The sequence below is a fragment of the Pleurodeles waltl genome, chromosome 1_2 (assembly GCF_031143425.1).
Source record: "Pleurodeles waltl isolate 20211129_DDA chromosome 1_2, aPleWal1.hap1.20221129, whole genome shotgun sequence".
Classification (NCBI taxonomy): domain Eukaryota; kingdom Metazoa; phylum Chordata; class Amphibia; order Caudata; family Salamandridae; genus Pleurodeles; species Pleurodeles waltl.
In genome coordinates this window covers 965,193,568-965,216,391 of record NC_090437.1, presented here as the reverse complement: position 1 = coordinate 965,216,391, position 22,824 = coordinate 965,193,568, and the positions used below count along the sequence as shown (strand labels likewise).

The 22,824-nt window shown below is 48.8% G+C and overlaps 1 protein-coding gene across 1 annotated transcript in view; it reads right to left on the bottom strand.

Annotated features, from left to right (window-relative positions):
- Positions 1-6,723: 6,723 nt before the first annotated feature.
- PDCL2 (phosducin like 2) overlaps positions 6,724-22,824 on the bottom strand; it is a 403,093-nt gene continuing 386,992 nt past the window's right edge. The window contains exon 6 of the mRNA XM_069205848.1: positions 6,724-6,893. Within this exon, the coding sequence (XP_069061949.1) occupies positions 6,724-6,893 (170 nt within the window). The remainder of the gene's footprint in view (positions 6,894-22,824) is intronic.

Genomic DNA, 22,824 nt, shown 5'->3' with positions numbered 1-22,824 from the left:
CGGAGAAGCCGGAGTCGTCAGATGTGGAGGCGTGACAGTTGGGCTAATCTCCCACGTCAGCCGGCGCCGAGCTGACGGAGATCGGGATCGGTCCCTGCTCGATCGGCGCCGTGATTCGTGACGACGCCGAGAGTTCCCATTACGTCGATGAGTCTTTGAAGATTGCGAAGAAGACTCTCTACAATGACACCTCTCCTTCCTCTTCTTTGAACGCGCCAGAAATAACTTTGCCTCTCGCTCTTTAAGGGCCTTAGGATTCATGCGTTGGCATGAGCCGCATGACTCGACCTCATGGTCGGAACTAAGGCACCATAAACAATTTTCATGGGGATCCGTGACCTACATCCGACCCCCACACTGGTTACAAGCTTTAAAACCAGATTTTCTCAGCCGTGACATAGTAACACCGAAGTGAAACTGTAGCTCCCTGTTAGCCTCGAAGAAAAACCGTTACTCGAAGGCACGGAAAAAAGGGGACTGACGTCTGCACGGCAACGAGGGCTTCTTATTGCCTGGATGACGTCATACGGCGTCGCGTGGAATCGGGCAATTGTGACGTCATCGTCGATGTGCAGAGCTAGAAGAAAATTTCCATCGAAGCTGGCTTGTGGGGGAAAATTCTTTAGGTGAGGAATCCACAGGTAGGTGTATCCATCAGAAAAAAATGGTACCTCACTTGTGTGGGTAGGTCTAGTGCCCGCAACTGGAAACGCCCCAAAACGCAACATGCACACATCACATTTTTACATTGACAACTGACATATTTTTTGGAAAGTGCCTAGCTGTGGATTTTGGTCTCTAGCTCAGCTGGCACCTGGGAAAGCCTACCAAACCTGTGTATTTTTTAAAACTAGACACTGAGGGGAACCAAGGACTTGTGGCGCTCTCACCGGGTTATGTCTCCCAGAATCCTTTGCAAACCTCAAAATTTGCAAACAAAACACCTTTTTCTCACATTTCGGTGATAGAAAGTTCTGGGATCTGAGAGGAGCCACAAATTTTGTTCTATCCAGGGCTCCCCAAGATCTCCCGATAAACATGGTACCTCACTTGTATGGGTAGGCCTAGTGCCTGCAACAGAAAATACCCCAAAACACTATCTGTCCCGATCAAAATTATGAAATACAAAACTACCTGTTTTTGTGGGAGGAGGCACCTGCATTTTTGGTCATGGGCTCAGCAGCCATCTAGGGAAACCTACCAAACCCTAACATTTCTGCAAACTAGACACCTGAGGGAGTCCAGGGAAATGTGACTTGCATGGATCCCCCAGTGTTTTCTTACCCAGAATCCTCAGCGAACCTCAAATTTAGCTATAGAAATCACATTTTCCCACATTTCTGTGTGGGATCACCGCAGTGGGACAACGCCCAACGTTCCCCTCAGTCTCCCGGTAACAATGATACCTCACTTGTGTAGGTGGGCCAAGTGCCTGTGACAGGGAAGAGCCAAAACATGTCGAAAATGAGGGGGAGCCAAAATGGGGCCAAAAGGGCAGTTTGAAGAAAAACGTTTTTAGGCTGACAAGTGGGCCAGAATTGTTTAGTTTTCAGATGTGTCTAGGTCTCGTCGATTTTTCTTTCTGGCAGCATTCCAAAATCCAAAATGTGCAGCCCTCACCATTCCAAGTGGGACGTTTTTGAGAGTTACACAAGCTGTTGTGGCCCAAATGTAAAACCGAAACCCAAAATAATCGAATGTCCTCTTGCTTGCCGTGGGATAAGATGTCTTAGTGTGCAGGGGGAGAGCTGAAAGACTGTTACCACTTTCAGTTGTGGTGGGGGCATAACCATGCCCATACTGGTTGGTAGCCACCACCACACTATTTTTAGTTTTTTTTTAATTCCCTGGCATGGAGTAGACTTTCTGCCCTCCTGGGGTGTGGATCGGGGGTAACTGCCCCATCTGCCCACCGGTGGGCAGAACAACTTTCTCTCCATTTATTTGGGGTCGGGGTATGGCCATATCCCCATCCTCTTTTTTTTCCCTGGTCTCTGGTGGGCTTTCTGCCCCTTTGGGGGCAGATGGGCCTTACAAAAATAGGCCGATCTGCCCCAAGGGAGGCAGAAATGGCCAACAGTAATGTGCCCCCATGGGGAGCAACATTGAGAGGGAGGCCTTTGCTGTGATTTGGTCCCTGAAGAAGCTGAGACCATACCTCTTTGGTACTCACTTTGTAGTTCAAACTGACCACAGACCTCTCAGATGGCTAATGCAAATGAAAGGTGAAAATCCAAAACTGTTGAGGTGGTCCATCTCCCTACAGGGAATGGACTTTATAGTGGAACACAGACCTGGGACTGCCCATGCCAATGCTGATGGCCTTTCCAGGTTCTTCCACTTAGAAAATGAAGACTCTCTTGGGAAAAGTTAGTCTCATCCTCTTTCGTTTGGGGGGGTGTTGTGTAAGGAAATGGCTCCTTGGCATGGTTACCCCCTGACTTTTTGCCTTTGCTGTTGCCAAGTTATGATTTGAAAGTGTGCTGGTACCTGCTAACCAGGCCCCAGCACCAGGGTTCTTTCCCTAAACTGTACCTTTGTCTCCACAATTGGCACAACCCTGGCACCCAGGTAAGTCCCTTGTAACTGGTACCCCTGGTACCAAGGGCCTTGATGCCAGGGAAGGTCTCTAAGGGCTGCAGCATGTCTTATGCCACCCTGGGGACCTCTCACTCAGCACATGCACACTGCTTGCAAGCTTGTGTGTGCTGGTGGGGAGAAAATGACTAAGTCGATATGGCACTCCCCTCAGAGTGCCATGCCAACCTCACACTACCTATGGCATGGATAAGTCACCCCTCTAGCAGGCCTTACAGCCCTAAGGAAGGGTGCACTATACCACAGGTGAGGGCATATGTGCATGAGCACTATGCCCCTATAGTGTCTAAGCAAAACCTTAGACATTGTATGTGCAGGGTAGCCATTAGAGTATATGGTCTGGGAGTCTGTCATCCACGAACTCCACAGCACCATAATGGCTACACTGAAAACTGGGAAGTTTGGTATCAAACTTCTCAGCACAATAAATGCACACTAATGCCAGTGTATATTTTATTGTGAAATACACCCAGAGGGCATCTTAGAGATGCCCCCTGAAAACATACCCGACTTCCAGTGTGGGCTGACTAGTTTTAGCAGCCTGCCACACACCAGACATGTTGCTGGCTACATGGGGAGAGTGCCTTTGTCACTCTTTGGCCAGGAACAAAGCCTGTACTGGGTGGAGGTGCTTCTCACCTCCCCCTGCAGGAACTGTAACACCTGGCGGTGAGCCTCAAAGGCTCACCCCCTTTGTTACAGCGCCACAGAGCATCCCAGCTAGTGGAGATGCCCTCCCCTCCGGCCACTGCCCCCACTTTTGGCGGCAAGGCTGGAGGAGATCATGAGAAAAACAAGGAGGAGTCACTCCCCAATCAGGACAGCCCCTAAGGTGTCCTGAGCTGAGGTGACTCTAACTTTTAGAAATCCTCCATCTTGCTGATGGAGGATTCTCCCAATAGGATTAGGGATGTGCCCCCTCCCCACAGGGAGGAGGCACAAAGAGGGCTCAGCCCTCAGGGCTAGTAGCCGTTGGCTACTGCCCTCCCAGACCTAAACACATCCCTAAATTGAGTATGAAATAGTATATACAGAGCCAACTTCCTACAATGGTGGTCTGCTAACCTCAGCCAATCACCATCCCTGTTATAGCTGCGATTCATAGAGGGTCTCGATTTGTAATCTACTTTACTAATATTCATGAGGTAGGTTGAATTACGATCTCCTATTATTGAAAGCTGGCTCTGTATATACAATATCAAAATGAGATGTAGTGTGCACAGAGTCCCCAAGAGGCTTGACAGAAGCAATAATAGATAATGCTAATGCTCTATTTGTGGTAGTGTGGTTGAGCAGTTAGGCTTACCAGAAGGTAGTGTTAGGCATTTGTTGTACACACACAAGCAATAAGTGAAAACACACACTCAATGACTTAACTCCAGACCAATATGTTTTATATAGAAAGATATTCTTTTGTTAATTTATTTCTAGAACCACAAGATTCATTTAGTAGGTAAGTACATTAAATGAAAGGTACGTTGTGTAGTAATACTTAGAACGTTTAGGTGCAGATGTCAAACAGGAGCCAAATGGAGATAGGGGGTACTCCAGTTCCGGTCTACCTGCGTCGTCAGAGGGCAGACCAGGGCATTTGAAGAAGCACCACAAGTAGGCACAAAAACCACACCCTCAGCGGCACAGGGGCTGCCGGGTGCAGTGTGCAAACATGGCGTCAGGTTCTCAATAGAACTCCATGGAGGGACCCGAGAGTCACTTAGGCGCTGCAGGCAGGGCACAGCGGGGCCTCTCGGGCAAGCCAATGGCTGGGTAAGGGTGAGGGCTGCCTGCTGGTTGTTGCTCCACCCGTGGTTGTTTTTTCTCTGGCCTAGGGGCTACAGATGCAGTGCTTCTCCAGGTGATGGATATCTTCGTCCTGGTCAAGGGGGTCCTCGGGATTCCCTCTGCAGGTGTCATCGTGGGGATGTAGAGAGGTCAGACCAGGGTGGACATGTATTCGGAATCGGCTGGAGATCCTCTCTGGCTAGTTAGTTTCTCTGGAAACAGGCTGGGGGCGTTGGGGGCGTTGGGTGCAGAGTAGTTGTACTTGCGCTGCTGGAGTGAGGTGAGAGTCCCTTTAAAGATGTTTTTTTTTACTTCTTTTTGGACAGGTCTGCTGTCCATGGGAGTTTCTCGATCCTCGGTAATGCTGGAAGTCCCCTGGAGGCTTTTCAGGGTTCGCTGGCCCTGCAGAACGCGTTGCTTCTTCTTTTGCAGCTTTTTGAACCAGGAGACGGGCCGGTAGGGCTGGGGCCATGCCAGATGGTGTCTCCTTCTCTTCTCTGCTGAGTTTTCAGCTCAGCAGTCCTTCTTCTTTCTTGAGGTCATTAGGAATTCGAAGAGCTTGGTTAGGGTAGCCGTGTGCTTAGGGTCTGGGGACAGTAGCCATTGGCTACTGTCCCGGTGGGTGGCTACACCTTCCTTGTGCCCACTCCCTCTGGGCAGAGGGGCACATCCCTATTCCTATTGGTCCTAATCCTTCAAAGCAAGATGGAGGATTTCTCAAGGAGGGGGTCACTTCAGCTCTGTACACCTTAAGGGTCGTCCTGGCTGAGGTGGTGACTCCTCCTTGTTTTTCCCATTATCCCTCTCGACTTGCCGCCAAAAGTGGGGGCTTGACCAAGGGCTGGGCATCTTCACTGGCTGGAGTGCCCTGGGACACTGTAACACCAGGTTTTAGCCTTTGAGGCTCACCGCCAAGTGTTACAGTTCCTGCAGGGGGAGGTGTGAAGCACCTCCACCCAGGCAGGCTTTGTTTCTAACTACAGATTGCACAAAGGCACTCACCCCATGTGGTCAGAAACTTGTCTGGAAGTGGCAGGCTGGCATAGACCATGTTATGTTATGTTATGTCTCTAAGATGCCCTCTGTGTGCATTTTTTAATAAATCCCACACTGGCATCCGTGTGGGTTTATTGTGCTGAGACGTTTGATACCAAACTTCCCAGTATTCAGTGTAGCCCTTATGGTGCTGTGGAGTTCGTAATGACAAACTCCGAGACCATATACTCATTATGACTACCCTCACGTACAATGTCTAAAGGATTGACTTAGATGCTGTAGGGGCATAGTGCTCATGCAGCTATGCCCTCACCCGTGGTATAGTGCACCCTGTCCTAGGTCTGTAAGGCCTGCTAGAGGGGAGACTTACCTATGCCACAGGCAGTGGTTTGTGGGCATGGCACCCTTAAGGGAGTGCCATGTCGACTTTTTATTTTCTCCCCCTTAGCACACACAAGCTGCAAGGCAGTGTGCATGTACTGAGTGAGGGGTCCCTAAGGGTGGCATAATACATGCTGCAGCCCTTAGGGACTTTCCCTGTCCACAGGGCCCTTGATACCAAGGGTACCTTTTACAAGAGACTTAACTGTGTGCCAGGGCTATGCTAATTGTGGAAACAAAGGTACAGTTTTAGGGAAAGAACACTGGTTCTGGAGCGTGGTTAACAGGGTCCCAGCACACTTCCAATCAAAGCTGACATCAACACTAGGCAAAAAGTGGGGGGTGGCCATGACAACAGTGGCATTTTCCTACACCTATCAATTGGGTTTTTGCAGACTGACCTATTAGTACATAGGCTGGTACGTAATAACAGAATGAATTAGGTAAATGTTGGTGCACGATTAGCATTGTTCATACATCTGGCCCCAAACGTTTTGTTTTTAAGCATTTACCAGTATTTATAAATGAAATTAGGGCTAAAAAATTACCAGAAACTTTAGGTTTTTGATTTAGCAATATGAAGTTGTCGATTTTTCTAAGATGGGGTCCTTCTGGAAAGAAATGTTGGTTGTATCTAATTGACGGCTGGAGATAAGGAGTTTCTATGAATAATAATGACCACTTCTTCTTGGGGAACATACAACTTATTCAATAACTCAGTCTTCTTCTACATTAATGCTGATATTCTGCCAGTAAAAAAAAAGAGTACTTTTTTGTGAACTGAACTGGACACCAAGACTTAGCAGTTTGTCAAACAGCAGTATGTTTTTTTTCTTTAATTAACACTTCATGTACAAAGACATTTCCATCACAAGGAATGGTAATGTGGCAAGGTTGATAAAACGTCAGAAAGAATTTATCCTAGCCAACATTCCAAATAGTACTTGTTACATATTGCTATCAGTGTTAATTTTGGACTTTAAGTTCATCACGTGAATCATCACAGAGATCCTCATCTGAGTTGTGAAAAGATGTACTTCTAATTGAAGGCTCCATTTTCTCATCAATTTCTTTCCTGTTATCTTTTTCCATGTCAGAGCATATGGCACCTACTTCTGTCAGCTTCCATTCAAGTTCTGCAATAATACATGGAGTTTCTTTGAGTGAAAGCACATTTGAAATAAACAGCCCAGAAAGTGAATATATATATGCGCATATTATACAAACATTTCACACCTAATCCGTGCCCCTAAGAATTACAACAGAAACAGGATATTGTCTGGAAAATACAACAGTCAGTAGGCAATGTACGCAATAAAGCAGAGAAGGAAATAATACGTGCCGATAGTAAACAAGCATAGGTTTCGCCTATGCGAGATCTGTATATTTTGTCAATGTTTTTTTAGAAATGATGCACAGCAGCCAGGCTTTATATGCAAGATGGGTGAAAGTAAAGAAAATTACAGCGCTCTAGGTGGCCAGGGTAAGAGAAGAAGAACGTAGGAGAGTGTGGGAGGGACATGGTGGGCCTGCAAACCGCATGTACTCTTATTCTTATGGAGTGCTAGTTATTGTTAAGGAGTGTTAATGAAGATTTTCTTTTTCTTAAAGAAGATAGCTCTGAGGTGCAGTCAGACGGAGTGTGAGTAGTGTTGAACTGTATTGAAATTACAAACTTACTACCTTCTCATAAATAATGTGTTAAGTGCTAGCTTGAAGGATGAAGCATATAACACGAGCAGTGGTTTAAATGGTCAGGAACTGTCTAGTACTTAGTCCCTTCCCCGTCTTTAATTTGAGAAAGAGAGATCCTGCCCTTCTCAGCACCGCTGCAATAAATGTATTGGGAGAGCATCGGCCTTTCTCAGGAGTAAACAGGAACGCTAAATAGTATCTGCACTTATATGCATTTTTATTTAAAACATTGAACATGATTAAGTCATTTTACTATCAAACATGCCCGCGACCCTAGCACATCTCTGTTACTGTCACATAAACTGCAAAACCACTACCAGCTGGCCAGGGACGTGCTTTTTAAAACACATTGTCAATCTTTATACAAAATTTAAAAAGCACTCATGCTTATGGAACATTTGGGTAAAAAGTGTCACAACGTTTTGTTCTAGTGTCACCCGAGCATGTTAAGAATGGAAGGCACCATGTAAGTTAATATAACGTGCCCATAAAATGCGCACCTGTTGTCTAAACTCGCCTAACTCCACCCACAAGAAGGCATACAATTAAGAGTTCCAGGGTTACTCACTGATGAGTATGTCCTCATTGTCCTCGATGTTACCTTTCACTTGACTTCCTGTAAAACCTCTGTCAAGAAGCTGCGGAACTGCCGGTCCTGGAATGGCTGCACACTTAATGAAGCACTAAACGGAGCTGTGTGGTAAAACTGACTGCCGCCAGGCTACATTAAATCCGGTTCACACCCTCAGGAGTGAGGAACCACAACGCACAGCAGGAAGTTAAATAAAGCTTTGTTTCCTACAATGGGAAGGGATGCACATGACGAGGGAGGAGAAGGTCCAGGTGTAGATAAACACAATGGACAGCGGAAGAAAGGTGGGGAGCGTGGAGGCAGGTAAAAACAATGGACAGCGGGAGGACAGGGAAACAGAAGAGACAGCTGGGGAAGGGTGGGAGGGACTAACCAATGGTAAGTAATGGCATATAATGGGCAGGTTCTGAGCCTGTTTTAAGATTATTATTTTTTTACAAGAGATTTCACAAGCCCAGAGCAAGAGCTGGGCAGGCGAAGCACAAAAGAAATGGAACGTTTGGTCGGGGCCATTTAGAGTGGGGCAGAAATAGAAAATCATTTATCAGCAGGTTTTGTGTTTGCTCCACATGCAGCAGTCCCTGTAAGGAGCTGATCTAGTGCTGAGTCAGCAGGCTCCAACACCAGTTATCCATTGCCAATAGAACATCCGCAACAGGGCTTCCTCCATACCAGCACTGGAATGACCAACCTATATATGGCAGTCCTTCTGATGTTCCTTCCTGTCCGTGTTAGCTGTGAAGGGCACGGTGGTCATGAATGTAGTGTCGCTGGCCAGTGATATAACCGGCCAGCCGACACTCGGTGATACGCGGGGGTGTTTGAGGTTATGTAATTACGGTTTGTGGAATCCCCGGATGTTCCGAGGGATTCCACCTCCTTGAATGGTGTTCATGGTTTGCTCCGCGGCCTCTGGCCCGGAGCTATAAGAATAAAAAGAGGCGTGGTCTGTGAGGGAGTTGCCGCGCCACAAGCAGACGGACACCCGTGCTGCCGGGCGCTTCCGAAACAAAGGCCCAACCCGACCACGCCGACCCGCTGTTAAATCCGGAGTCGTGTGTGTTCTGTGAGTGTCGATTATCGATCGCTCATCGTGTGTTGTAGCTCTTAGAAGAGCTACAACACAACATTTTGGCAACGAGGGGGAGCGGCCCGTGCCCCGCTGCGGCCGCGTATGCGACGCAGTGCTTGTGCGGCAGGCGGAAAAAAAAATAAAAAAGGATTTTTTTTTCTTCTTTCGTCGATATCAGAAAAATACCAGAGTGGCGGCCGTGAGTCTCACGGTGCTCGTGCCGACTCTGCAACTTTGAAAAAACAACTCCAAATACCACATCTACATCGGAGAAAAGAGTCCAGGCAAAGGAAGAGTGGGGAAATAAAAGAAGGACACAGTGAGTACATGAGTGTCCTCCCCCATAACTCGTGGTATTAGTAGGTGATATTGAACAATATCTTCTAGTGTCTGCACAACTACAAGAGACACATCTAGCATCCCCCGGCCACAATGTCCGCAATACCTCCAGTAGAACCATTTGTGGTGGAAGGTACTCCATCTACACACGCGCCAAAATAGAAGGAATTGGTGGAAAGAGTACTATTATTCTACGAGGCCACTAAGGTAGCAAATGACCAGAAGCGTGCTATGATCATCCACATAGGAGTGAAGGACATATATAAGATATCAAAAAACCTAGTGGAAGACGCGCCCAACACCCATGCAACACTCAACCATGGCCCTTAACCGCCATTTCGAACCTATGGTCAACACTGATTACGAGAGGTTTATATTTAGACAAGCGAGGCAACAAGTGGAGGAGTCGCTAGATGCTTTCCACCTAAGGCTAAGAGAATTAGCAAGCACGTGCAGATTCAATAATGAGACTGAGGAGGTCAGAGGACAGCTGATCCAAGGGTGTGCGTCCCTTAGGCTCAGGGAACGTATCCTAGAGGAATCTGGAAAATCTTTACCGGATATTCTACAGTTGGGCCGCACCAAGGAGCTGTCGAGAGCCAGAACAAAGGTCCAACCCGACCACTCCGACCCGTTGTTAAATCCGGAGTCGCGAGTGTTCTAGGAGTGTGGATTATCGATCGCTCATCGTGTGTTTTAGCTCTTATAAGAGCTACAACACAACAATGAACAGGGATAAAACAAACTGAACCACAAGCTGGAAGAAATCTTCCAAGCACCCCTGGGACATCTCTTTTTAGGCCTAGCTTGTAAGCGCATCTGTCACTCCCCATATGTTATGTTATGTAGTAGAAAAGCCCTGCTTTGGGTTTTGTTACTGGACAGCAAAAACATTGTCAAATGTTATATTTTCAAGAAAGTAACTTCACCTTATTAGCAGGGGTACTTTCGATGAAAATTCCCACCGCTTCGGAGGCAAACCTTAAATACATCAGGCCAATCACTCCTGGGCAGGCAGAATACAGGCATTTGCTGTCCCAGAGCCAGCAGGTTCAAGTTTCTTCTGTGTAACGATGAATCTTTGAACTTTTTTAAATATGAGAGAGCATAACCTGGCTGTGTCATTATGGGGGTCATTCTGACCCCGGCGGGCGGCGGTTTCCGCCCGCCTGGAGGGAACCGCCATTTGGCCGCCCCGCGGTCAAAAGACCGCTGGGGCCATTCCAACTTTCCCGCGGGGCCGGCGGGCGCTACCTAAGGTAGCGCCTGCCGGCCCAGCGGGAAAGGGGCCTGCAACACTGAAGCCGGCTCCGGATGGAGCCGGCGGTGTTGCAGGTGTGCGACGGGTGCAGTTGCACCCGTCGCGCTTTTCACTGTCTGCTAGGCAGACAGTGAAAAGCATGCTGGGGCCCTGTTAGGGGGCCCCTGCACTGCCCATGCCATTGGCATGGGCAGTGCAGGGGCCCCCAGGGGCCCCAGGACACCCGTTCCCGCCATCCTGTTCCTGGCGGTAAAAACCGCCAGAAACAGGATGGCGGTAAGGGGGTCAGAATCCCCGCCACCATGGCGGATTCGCCCAGCCGGGGGAAATCCGGCGGGAAACCACCAGACCCGGTTTTCTGACCGCGGCTTTACCGCCGCGGTCAGAATAGGCAAGGAAGCACCGCCAGCCTGTTGGCGGTGCTTCCGTCACCCGCGGCCCTGGCGGAGAATGAGGGCCTATGTCTTTTAAAACGTGACATGAAGGGATGGTATTTCCCTGTATAACGTAAAAGTGATTTCCATTTAGTCATGTTGCACCAAAATGCATTGGAGAAAGTGAACAGATTAATATAATGTTTCATGTATGCCACATTTAATCATTGTTTAAAAAATTTTTGTGGTATAATATTTTAATCACTATTATTCTTTATAATCATTTTATATTCAACTTAAAATGACATACAGAAACCATTTAAAGTGTACTTGTGCATATTTTGCTTGGCCAGAGTGAATGCCCACATTTGTCTTGTGTTTTAATTTTCAATGTGAAGTTTGCTTGGTTTTGTAAACCTGCAGGTGCTGCAACCAATAAGGAGCCTATTGTGTGTGTGAGATCAGCGAGTCTGAGGGAAGTGCTACAAGGATGGAAGGAGTATCCTGAATTGGTATTTATAGTTTTGGAATTCCTGAGCACGAAGCTGTACCATGGCCACATAGAAGAAAGGTGCACTGTTAGACCTGACAGCCTTAAGGTGGTCACCCCTAACTTTTTGCCTGCCTCCCTCCACTTTTCAACACTGTTTTTGCTGGTTTTAGGACTCTGTGCACTTTACCACTGCTAACCAGTGCTAAAGTGCATATGCTCTCTCCCTTAAAACATGGTAACATTGGCTCATATCCAATTGGTATATTTAATTTACTTCTAAGTCCCTTTTTCTACATCTAAGTTACCCCTAAGGTAGGTCCCAGGTAACCCATAGGGCAAGGTGCGGTGTAGGCAAAAGGCAGGACATGTACCAGTGTGTTTTATATGTGTTGGTAGTGGAAAACTCCTAAATTCGTTTTCCCTTTGCTGTGAGGTCTGCTCCTTTGATAGGCTAACATTAGGGCTACCCTCACATACTGTTTGAGTGGTAGATTCAGGTCAGAAAGGAGTAGACAGATCATATTTAGTATGGCCAGAATGGTAATACAAAATCCTGCTGACTGGTGAGGTTGGATTTTATATTACTATTTTACAAATGCCACTTTTAGAAAGTGAGCATTTCTCTGCACTTAAAATCCACCTGTGCCTTACAGCCTGTCTCCAATCCATGTCTGGGCTGGGCTGGTTGACAGCTCCCATGTACATTTCACCCAGACAACCACAAACACAGGATGCTCAGACACCTGCCCACATCTGCATACTGAGTGGGTCTTCCTGGGCTGGGAGGGTGGCGGACCTCCCACATACATTTCAAAGGACAGTGGCCTGCCCTCACACAATGGACTGCCAAACCCCCTACTGGGACCCTGGCAGACAGAGTTGTTCCTAAAGGGGACCTTGTGCACTTCAAAACCACTCTTTGAAGTCTCCCCCACTTCAAAGGTACTTTTGGGTATATAAACTTGGTACCTGACCCTACCAACGTAGACACTTCCTGGGACAGATACTCTGAACCAGACCCGACAACTTGCCAAGAGGAGCTGCCTCGCTGCCCAAAGGACTCACCTGGACTGCTTTGCTGTGAAGGACTGCTGTCTTGCTGTTGCTCTGCTGCTTTGATGGCCTCTGGCTCTGCTGAGAAGTGCTCTCCAAGGGCTTGGATTGAGCTTGCCTCCTGTTCCTGAAGTCTCAGGGCCAAAAAGACTTCTTCTCTGCAAAGGAAACTGCTTGTGCGGTGAAAATTGGCACGCAGAGCCTGCCCTGCAGTGAAAGAATCACTGCTTCGCCGAACCGGAATGATGCAGCCCGGCTCCCCAAGTGGCGACCGATGCAGCGCCAGGGTTGCGACTGGAACTTAGATGCACAGCCCACCGGATCGACGCATCGCTGAGCTGGAATGACGCAGCCCAACTTCCTGCGGAAGGAATCGATGCAGTACCTGTCATGCGACAGAAACTCCAACGCATCGCCCTCCGGACTGACGCAGCGCCTGTGACTTTGTCCTGCATGCCCAGGATTTCCACGCATCGTCCCTGGGCATCAAAAGACCCCACATCGCAAAGGGGATTCAAGCCTGCATGTCGGAATTCAATGCAAAGTCCTTGCAGCATGGAAAAGAATCGACGCTTCGTCTGTGTGCACCTGGGAATCTGACGCACACCCTTCGTTTTCCCCGCATATCCTCCTCTGCGTGTCTCCGTGCGTGTAACTTTGACATATACCAGGTACTTTGTTCATGCAAGTGACACCTGTTGCTTTTCAAAGACTTAAGACTCTTCTTATCATTGCAAAAGTGATATTCCAACTTGTACTGTGTCAAGTTGTGATTGTTTTGACCTTAATTCACTCAGATAAATATCTTTTATTTTTCTAAACCTGTGTGGTGTCTTTTTGTTGTGTCCTCACTGTGTTATTGCATGATTTATTGCACAAATACTTTACAAGTTAAGCCTGACTGCTCAGTGCCAACCAACCAGAGGGTTGGCACAAGATAATTTGGACTGCGTATGACTTACTCTGACCAGGGTTGTGGTCCCTACTTGGACAAGGGTGTATACCTCTGCCAACTAGAGACCCCATTTCTAACAGTTACCAATTATCTATTTGATTTATGATTTTGTTTTCAGAGGAAGAGTTTGACAATTATGTAATTTTTAGAAGTATTCAGATTTAAGTGTGGTTCAGCTAGTGAAAGGTTCAGACCCCTTTATTCCTCTGAGCAGAGCGGACCTCTTTGAGGCATAGACCCCAAATTCCTAAAGGCTCTGTGCTGCACACACCTCTCTTAACAAAATCTTCTACAGAAGTTCTGTTATGCTGACCTTCTCTCTGAAACCACTTTTCTTGATTTTCTGCATTGTCGCTATTGAGATACTGGTATTACATATGTTAACCGAATTCAATATTGTACGATGTTTTAATTCTTCTTTAGTGATTTTGTATGTCTATACTATGATTTTGAGACTCATTTATGTAAGTTTGACTTTTATTCTGTAATAAAGCCTTTTGAAACATTAAATTGGTTTACAAGATTGAATGTGTGACCATTTGGTTGCACTGTATTTGATCTTAAATAATTTGACGTGAGTCTCTTCAACCCTCGGAACAGAGACAGAAAGATTCATCGGAGTCAACAAGTGGAGATATAGTCCAAGGTGGATCAGATATTAGCGACAAGAATGGTTCTCTTTCTGAAGTGAGGAGTACTAGAACCATACTCTAGACTAGTTAGTCCCTTAGAGCCCATTCCCAAGTGCCCATGTCCAGAGTTGGAGAATTGGTGAAGTTGCGGAGACTGGAAAGAGAGTCGTATTGGCATTGAGAACGTGAGTATAAACAGGGTTGTGCAGCAGTTCACGTTTAGCTTGCGTTGATTGTGAGGTTGGATGGTGCCTTGCGGAGATATTTTGTCTATTGTATGAGTGTGGTGATTTATAAAGGAGTTCAAATGGTTACCTGGTCTGACATGGGCTAAGATCCTGGGATAGCGTAAAAGGCAGAGACTCTATCTAGCTGCAGATTCCTTACTTTAGAATTTCCTGGCCTCAGCTTGGAATCCAGAACTTTTGCTGAGCAGTACCCTGCGCGTGCCATTGGGTGGTGTCATTCGGATCTGCATGGTGTCGGGGTTAGGGCCTTCTGTGACGTCACAGTCGCCTATAAAGGCACCACCCCGGTGCGCGTACGTCAGTTCTTTTACCCACAAACTTTCACTCCAGAAGCGCAGAGCTGTGGATAGAACTAACAGTTCGTCTGTGCAAAAAAAGGGCCCTGAAAGGAACGATCCCTGACACTATTAGACATATCCGCAGAGCGCGAGGCATGGGTGGGTGTAAGGAATCTGCAGCTAGGCAGAGTCTCTACCAGATAATGCATTACTGAAGGTAAGTAACTTGTTAATCTGATAGAGACTTCTAGCTGCAGATTCCTTACCTTAGAATAGATACCTGTGGGAAAGTTCCCTCTTTCTTTACATGGTTACCCCCATTTTCTGCCTGTTGTCAGTGTGTTCACTGCTAACCAGGACCCCAGTGATTATGCTCTCTCCTCTAAATTTGGTTGCTACTAACCTTTTCTCCCCACAATAGGCATACTGGTGCCCCCATGTAAGTCTCTAGTATATGGTACCTAGGTACCCAGGGCATTGGGGTTCCAGGGGATCCCTATGGGCTGCAGCAGTTATTCTGCCACCCGTAGGGAGGCCATGCAAAGGGTTCTGCAGGGCTGCCATTGCAGTCTGCGTGAACTGGGTGCACGCACCCGTGTTCACTACAGGTCATTGCACCAGGTCACTGTAACTCACCCCTGTGGTAGGCCCTCTCAGCCCAAAGGGCAGGGTGCAGGTACCTGTGCGTGAGGACACCCTTGCACTAGCAGAGATGCCCCCATGAACCCCAGCCCCGTTTTACTAGACTGTGAGTGCGGGGATGCCATTTTATATGTGTACCGGACATAGGTCACTACCTATGTCCACCTACATAATGGTAACTCCAAACCTTGGCATGTTTGGTATCAAACATGTCAGAATCATACACCAATTCTGTTGCTAGTATTTGAAGTATGATTCCATGCACTCTGGGGGATCCTTACAGGACCCCCAGCATTGCTACCACCAGTCTTACAGGGTTTTCCGGGCAGCCCAACTGCTGCCGCCCCTCAGACAGGTTTCTGTCCTCCTGCTGCTTGATCTGATCAAGTCAAGGAAGGCAGACCAAAGTATTTCCTTTGGGAGAGGGAGGTAACACCCTCTCCCTTTGGAAATAGGTGTGACTGGCTTGGGAGAGGTAGCCTCCCCAAGCCACTGGTTTGCTCTGAAGGGCACATTTGGTGCCCTCTGTGCATAAACCAGTCCATACCGGCTCAGGGACCCCAGTCCCCGTTATGGCGCAAAACTGGATAATGGAAAAAGGAGTGACCACTCCCCTGTCCATCACCACCCCAGGGGTGGTGCTCAGAGCTCCTCCAGAGGGTCCCTGGGTTCTTCCATCTTTATTCCAAGGTTGGCAGGGAACTCTGCGAGCATCTGAGTGGCCAGGCCAGGCAGGTGATGTCAGAGGCACCCTCTGATAGGTAGCTATCTCTTTGGGCTATATAGGGTCTTCCTCTGGGGTGGGTCCTCAGATTCGGCTTGCAAGATTCCAGCAGGACTCCTCTGCAACCTTTGCTTCGACTTCTGGCATTTGGAACTACTACTGAACCCTCCACGAACCTACAATCTTCAGATCCACGAGGAAGACTCTTCTGCAAAATTGTATTTAGCATTCCTGCCAGCTTTGCAACATTTTCCCGGCTGGGCATCCTCACAAGACTGCAACCCTTCAGCCTGCACAAGAAGAAGAAGGAATCTCCCTTGGGGTGAAGGCATCACTCCCCTGTAGCTACAGGTACCTGGCTGCAACAACGACTGGCTGCATGGATCTCCCCCATCCTGAGTGGCATGGGTCCTGAATCACAGGTAGTAGTCCGGAGAGTCACCCTTTGTCCTCTCTACCAGCTGTCGCCCTTTGGTGGTGGTAAGTCCTTTCCACTCCACGAAAGACAGTACCCCGTGCACTGAGTCCTTTGCAGCTGCCAAGGCTTGTTTGCTTCACCTCCAAGGGAACTTCAGGCAACGTGTAACTCCAGCCCCCAGGTCTCCCTCCTGCAAATCGTGGTCCTCCGGTGACGTGGGAGCAACTTCTGTGGTGCTGCATGGGCTGCTTCAGAGACTTCTGTGTCCCTGTCCTGGGACACCTGTGGGAGCTGCCTCTGCTCCTGAGGGCCTTCTGTGACGTGGAGGGCCCCCTGTGACTACCCCTCCTGGGTAGAGTCCTCCTGTACCTTGCTAGCCCCCTGCAGCACCCCTTTTCCTCCAACCACGAGTTTGCCTTTGCCAAGGCTTGTTGGTGGAAATCCTTCACCAACACCCATCTGCAATCCAGCTTCCAACGTGGGACACCTTTTGAACACATCAGGAACTCTTCTTCAGCTTCTGTGCTGCAGTGCTGACCTGCCTTCCTTCTTCCTTGACCAACTCCAAAAGGTGCCTCTGGGTGGGTAGTATCTCCTACTCACCCTGGACTCCACAGACACTTCTGGACTTGGTCCCCTCTCTCCACAGGTCTCCGTCTTCGATAATCCACTGCTGGTTCCTTGCACGCTGTTCTGGGTGCCTTCGTTTTCTTCTTTTCATCCTTTGGGGTGTTTTTTGCAAAAGTGTGCAAGGATGCCCACATTGCTGCCTGACAGATATCCAGAACTGGAACACCTCGTGCTAGCGCAGTCGTAGCAGCCTTGCCCCTGGTGGAATGAGCCTCCGAGCCCTCAGGAAGCTGCATCTTGGCCAGTGCATAGCAGATCTTAATGCAGAGAGCAACCCATCGCAAAATGGTTTGTTCCTGCACTGCCTGACCCCTCGTTGCTCCCACGTACCCCACAAAGAGTTGGTTATCCACCCCAAACTCTTGTGTGGTCAAGGTAGAATGACAGCGTTCTTTTTGGGTCCAGTCGGTGGAGTAGCTCCTCTTCCATAGAGGGGTGCAGTGGAGCAAAGAAAGTGGGCAGGGTGATATTCTGACGCAGATAAAATGGGGTCACCACCTTGGGAAGGAAAAGAGGCACGTGTTCTGAGAACCACCTTGTCTGGAAACATAGTGAGATACGGTGGCTTAGATGAAAGAGCTTGCATCTCACTCACCCTCCTGCAGATGTTATTGCCACTAAAAAGGCTGTCTTGATGGTGAGCAGCTGGAGGGGACAGTTGGGTAAAGGCTCAAAGGGAGCACACATGAGAAAAGAAGATTTAAGTCCCATTGAGGCATAACAAAGGGCGTAGTGGGAAACAAATGTACAAGCCCTTTAAGAAATCTATGTACAATAGGGGACTTGAAAAGTGAAGGCTGACCAGGCAGCCGAAGGAACGCCGATAAGGTGGAAAAATAGCCCTTGAGAGTACCCAATGCAGAACTCTGCCGGGCAAGGAATAGTATAAAGAGAAGGATATCAGAAAGAGAAGCAGAAAGCGTATCAATAGACCTTTTTGCACAATAATATACCAAATGTTTCCAACGGCAGGCGTATACCATTTTAGGGGAGGGATGCCTGGCTGCCAAAATAACTTCACAGACTTTGGGATGAATTTCAAAAGCCGTTCATTGGTGCCGCTCCATCTCCATGCATGAAGGCATGGAGTTGCCAGGTTCGGGTGGAGAACCTTCCCCTGCTTCTGCGACAGAAGATCCTCCAGAAGAGGCAGCCTGATCGGAGGATCAATGCTCATTTTCAGAAGCTCAGGATACCAGACTCTCCAAGCCCATTCTGGAGCCACTAGTATCAGTCATCGTTCTTGATCTTCTTGAGGACTCTGGACTGAAATAGTATGGGCAGAAAGGCGGTCAGGAGGCCTGAATACCACTTACGACAAAAAGCATTGCCAAGCGATTGCCACCTTGGAAACTCCAACACACAATGCCGCTGACATTGTGCACTCTCTGCAGAGGAGAACAGATCTAACCAAGGCCCTCCCCACTGGTGAAAGAGTCCTTGCTCTACCTCCGGATGGAGACACCACTCATGAGCCGCTAGGCATTGACGGCTGAGTTCGTTCAGAGACCTGCCAGGTGTTGAAATGCCAGGGTTACGCCCTGCTGTTCCAGCTATGTCCAGAGATGCAGAGCCTCCTGCCATAGGGTCAACCTACCCCACACCGCTGTGCTTGTTGCAGTACCACATTGCGGTAGTGTTGTCCTTGAACACCTGCACCATCTTCCCTTTTACAACAAGAAGAAATGCTTTTAATGCCAGCGGATCACCCGGAGGTCCATTAAGTTAATATGGAGTCCGGATTCCTCAGGAGACCAGAGGCTTCTGATCTCCACCTCTCCCAGATGGCCGCCCCATCCCAGAAGTTACGCATCTGTCACCACTGTGAAATTTGGTTGTGGAAGGAAGAGTCGTCTACCTCTGACCCAATCGCAGTTCACTAACCACCACTGCAGGTCATTTGCAGATTCCTCTGAGATCTGAACCGTGTCGGTGAGCTTCCCCTGATGCTGTGCCCCCTGGAACTTCAGGTCTCACTTCAGAGCCCTCATATGCCATCTGGCATGCTTGGCTAACAGAATGCAGGAAGCCATGAGGCCCAGAAGCCTCAGAGTCTGTCTCATCGAAATCGAGGATAGAGGCTGAAACATCGGTGTCATAAACGGAATATCCTGGACTTGTTGCTGGGGAGGATAGGCCCAAAACTGCATGTACCCAGAACAGCCCCGATGAAAGGGAGCTTCTGAGAGGAAGTCAGATGTGACTTTGGCACATTTATAGTGAACCCCAGCGAATGCAGGAGGTTTGCCATAGTCTGAAGGTGGGTGACGAGAGCCTGGGGCGTAGGAGCCTTCAACAGCCAGTCGTCCAGGTAGGGGAAGACTGAAATCCCTAACCTGCGCCAATGGGCTGCTACCACCACCATCACTTTTGTGTACACCCAAGGGGCACTGGTGAGACCGAAAGGAAGCACAGTAAACTGAAAGTGCTCTTGGCCCACCTTGAACTATAAGTAACCCCTGTGGGCAGGCAAGATGGGGATGTGGAAATACGCCTCCTGCAAGTCCGGCGCTACCATCCAATCTCCTTGTTCTAGGGCAGACAAGACCTGAGCAAGAGTGAGCATCTTGAATTTCTCCTTTTTGAGAAAGATATTGACATCCCGTAAATCCAGAATGGGGCGAAGACCCTTGTTCTTTTTGCGAATCAGAAAATAGCGGGGATAAGAACAACTGCCTACTTCTGACATCGGGACCCTTTCTATGGCTCCCTTGGCCAAGGAAGCCATAACTTCCTTCTGGAGCAAGACTAAATGATCCTCCATCAGCTGTTCTTTCAGTGGAGGCGTGGAGGGAGGGAAAGACTGGAAGGGAAGGGAATAGCCCTTCTGTATGATTTGCAAACCCCATTTGTCCGATGTTAGGACCGCCAGTGAGGGAGATGATATTGAATCCTCCCTCCAACTGTGGTCTTGCAGAATCATACTAGGAGGACTTGGGTACTGAGGAATAGGGGGTGCTGAGTGGTGGACGACTTCTGGCAAGACCCCCTGGGTCTGAAGGTACCACAACCTCATCCTTGCACAGGGTGCTGACCTGACAGAGGCTGGTGGGTGGACTGTGGATGATGTGGGACCCCACCTCTTCCGAAGCCTCAAAAGGGGCGAAAGGCAAGTTGCTGGTGAAGAGTTGCCGAGAGGCCAAAGGACCTGGCTGTTGCCTGAGAATCCTTGAAGCATTCTAGTGCTGAATCTGCCTTTTAACAGAACAGGTGTGAGACATCGAAGGGCCTGGACATCCACCTAAAAGCCAGATGTTCGTAGCCAGGCTTGGCGACGAAGCACCAAGGTCGATGAAATCGCCGTACCCAGCGAGTCAATCATGTCCAAACCACAACTTATTGTAAATTTTGCTGCATCTCTCCCATCTTTAACAGCTTGAGTGAGAGAGTCCCACACCCACTCTGGGACCTGGGGCAGCACCTGTGCCAGTGTGTCCCATAAAGTATGGGAATAATGGCCCGAAAGGCAAGAGGTGTTTACAGACCTCAATGCCAGGCTGGAGGAAGAAAACATTTTCTTTCCAAGCTGATCCAGCCTCTTGGATTCCCTGTTCTGGGAAGTGGAAGGGACGGCACATGAGAAATGGAGATCCTGGACCACCAAGCTCTCCAATGTGGGGTGTTGGGTGAGGAAACTAGGATCATTAGGAGCTAGGAGATGGCGGCGGCCAGTTGTCCTATTTACAGGAGCCCATGTGCTGGGTTTTGACCATATCCTCAGCAGGACATCGGGGAGGGCTTCGTTAAAGAGTAACATTGGTTTCAATGTGGAAACCTCCGGCTGAAACACCTCAGTCAGGAGGTTAGTCCTGACCGGCACCATAGGCTAATCCAGGCCCGAGACCTCAGCAGCCATACGCACCACTATAGCCTATAAAGTACCCGCCTCTGTTGCCACTGTAGTAGGTGAGAGCATACCAGCATCTGGAGAGGTGTCCAGTCCGCAGGCTTCCCCTAATTTCCCATACCAGTCCATTTGCTCCAAACCATACACTATAGGATCCTGAGACCCCTCCCATTCCTCACCTACGACTGGATGCTCATAATGAGACTCAGACAATGATCTGGCCTCTGTCAGCGCCGTTGAAGTCGGAATCAGCGCCATACGATGCCGCTCCCGCTCCAGATGATCAGGTATGCAGATGGAGCTTGGACCACCGGTGGGTGCCGGTGGCGAGAGGAGCGTCGACGTAGGGAACGACGCCAGAGGAGGCCGATTGTGTGAACTCGGCATCGTTCCGGATCCGCGATCGGATCCAAGAGGGCCCATCAGAGTTGAGGCCTGGGTCTGCTGGCATAGAATCTGATGGGGCCCCTGCTAACAACGCAGGGCCCGAAGGCATACCAGCAGGCCTAGCCCGCTCGAAGATGAGACGCATGGCTTCGTAAAACTCCTTGAGTTGCATGAGGGTTGCTCCGGCTCCCGGGAAGGGGGAGAGGCTCGAAGTCGGCCCTGGCATCGGTTCTGCGGAACCATACCTGGAATGTTGACGTTCCCGAGTTGCCTCATCAGTCGACGGGTGGGGCGAAGTCGAAGTCTGCTTGGACTTCTTCTTCTTCTTGTGCCTCTTCCCCAAGTGCCCGGAGGACCTTGAATTGAAAGAAGAGGACTTGGGGCTCCTGGAGCAGTCCCACAACCTCCTCCTCGATCGGGACCGTGACCTCCTAGGAGTCATGCCAACCAGTGTCGACTGTGGGGCCGCCATGAGCTTCAGAGACCACTCTCTCTTTTGGGGCCATGGCCTGGCAGTCGGAACACGACTTTGAGTCGTGGTCTCGGTCAAGGCACCAGAGACTTACCTGGTGGGGGTCCATCACCAACATGGTGCAAAGGCAGGTGCCACACAGCTTAAACCCCGTCTTCCTTGATGTCACCCTGCACAGACTTCAAAAAGAGTTTACAAAAATGTCTAAAAAGGCCTGTCAAAAAAGACAAAGGGTAGCTCGAGTCCGGATCTGCACTTAACCGGCGTGGAAGGAATAGAACTGACGTACGCGTGCCAGGGTGGTGCCTTTATAAGTGACCATGATGTCACAGATGGCTCCAATGACGCTGACGAAGCCACGTGCAGGGTACTGCTCAGCAAAAATTGCAGATTCTAAGCTGACACCAGGAAATTCTAAGGTAAAGAATCTGCAGCTGTCTATCAGATGACACCATATTATATTGTCTGCTGAGAGGTTGTGTTTGTTTTGAGATGTCGTCAACTGCACATAGTGACTTACTTTGTGTGAATGTGATGCAATTGGTATAGTGGATCTTAATGCATAGGTTGAAACTGTACTGATCTAGATGACAACCCGCAGGTCGAGGTTTCATCAGAAGTGATCAAAAACTTTCTTAGGTGTTTGAACCTATTCATGTTTTAGCGGAGCAGACAATGGTTCTGTATTTTGCGGAGCGAATGTGCATGCAGATTGTAAAGGAGGGGAACTGCTGCAAGGAACGAGGTCTACGTCACAGTGTGCAGCGCTGGTATAGATTGGTTGGTATGGTACAGCGCTGTCCTTGGTGGACAATGTCATAAGGTGCCACACTGCGATTGGTGTTTCTGGTGAACCAAGGGATTGTGGATATGGCATTGTTTTGGACTGAATTTAAGTTCTGTGGAATTTATTGAAAAATGAAATGTTTTAATGTCATGCAAGATTTGTTTATAG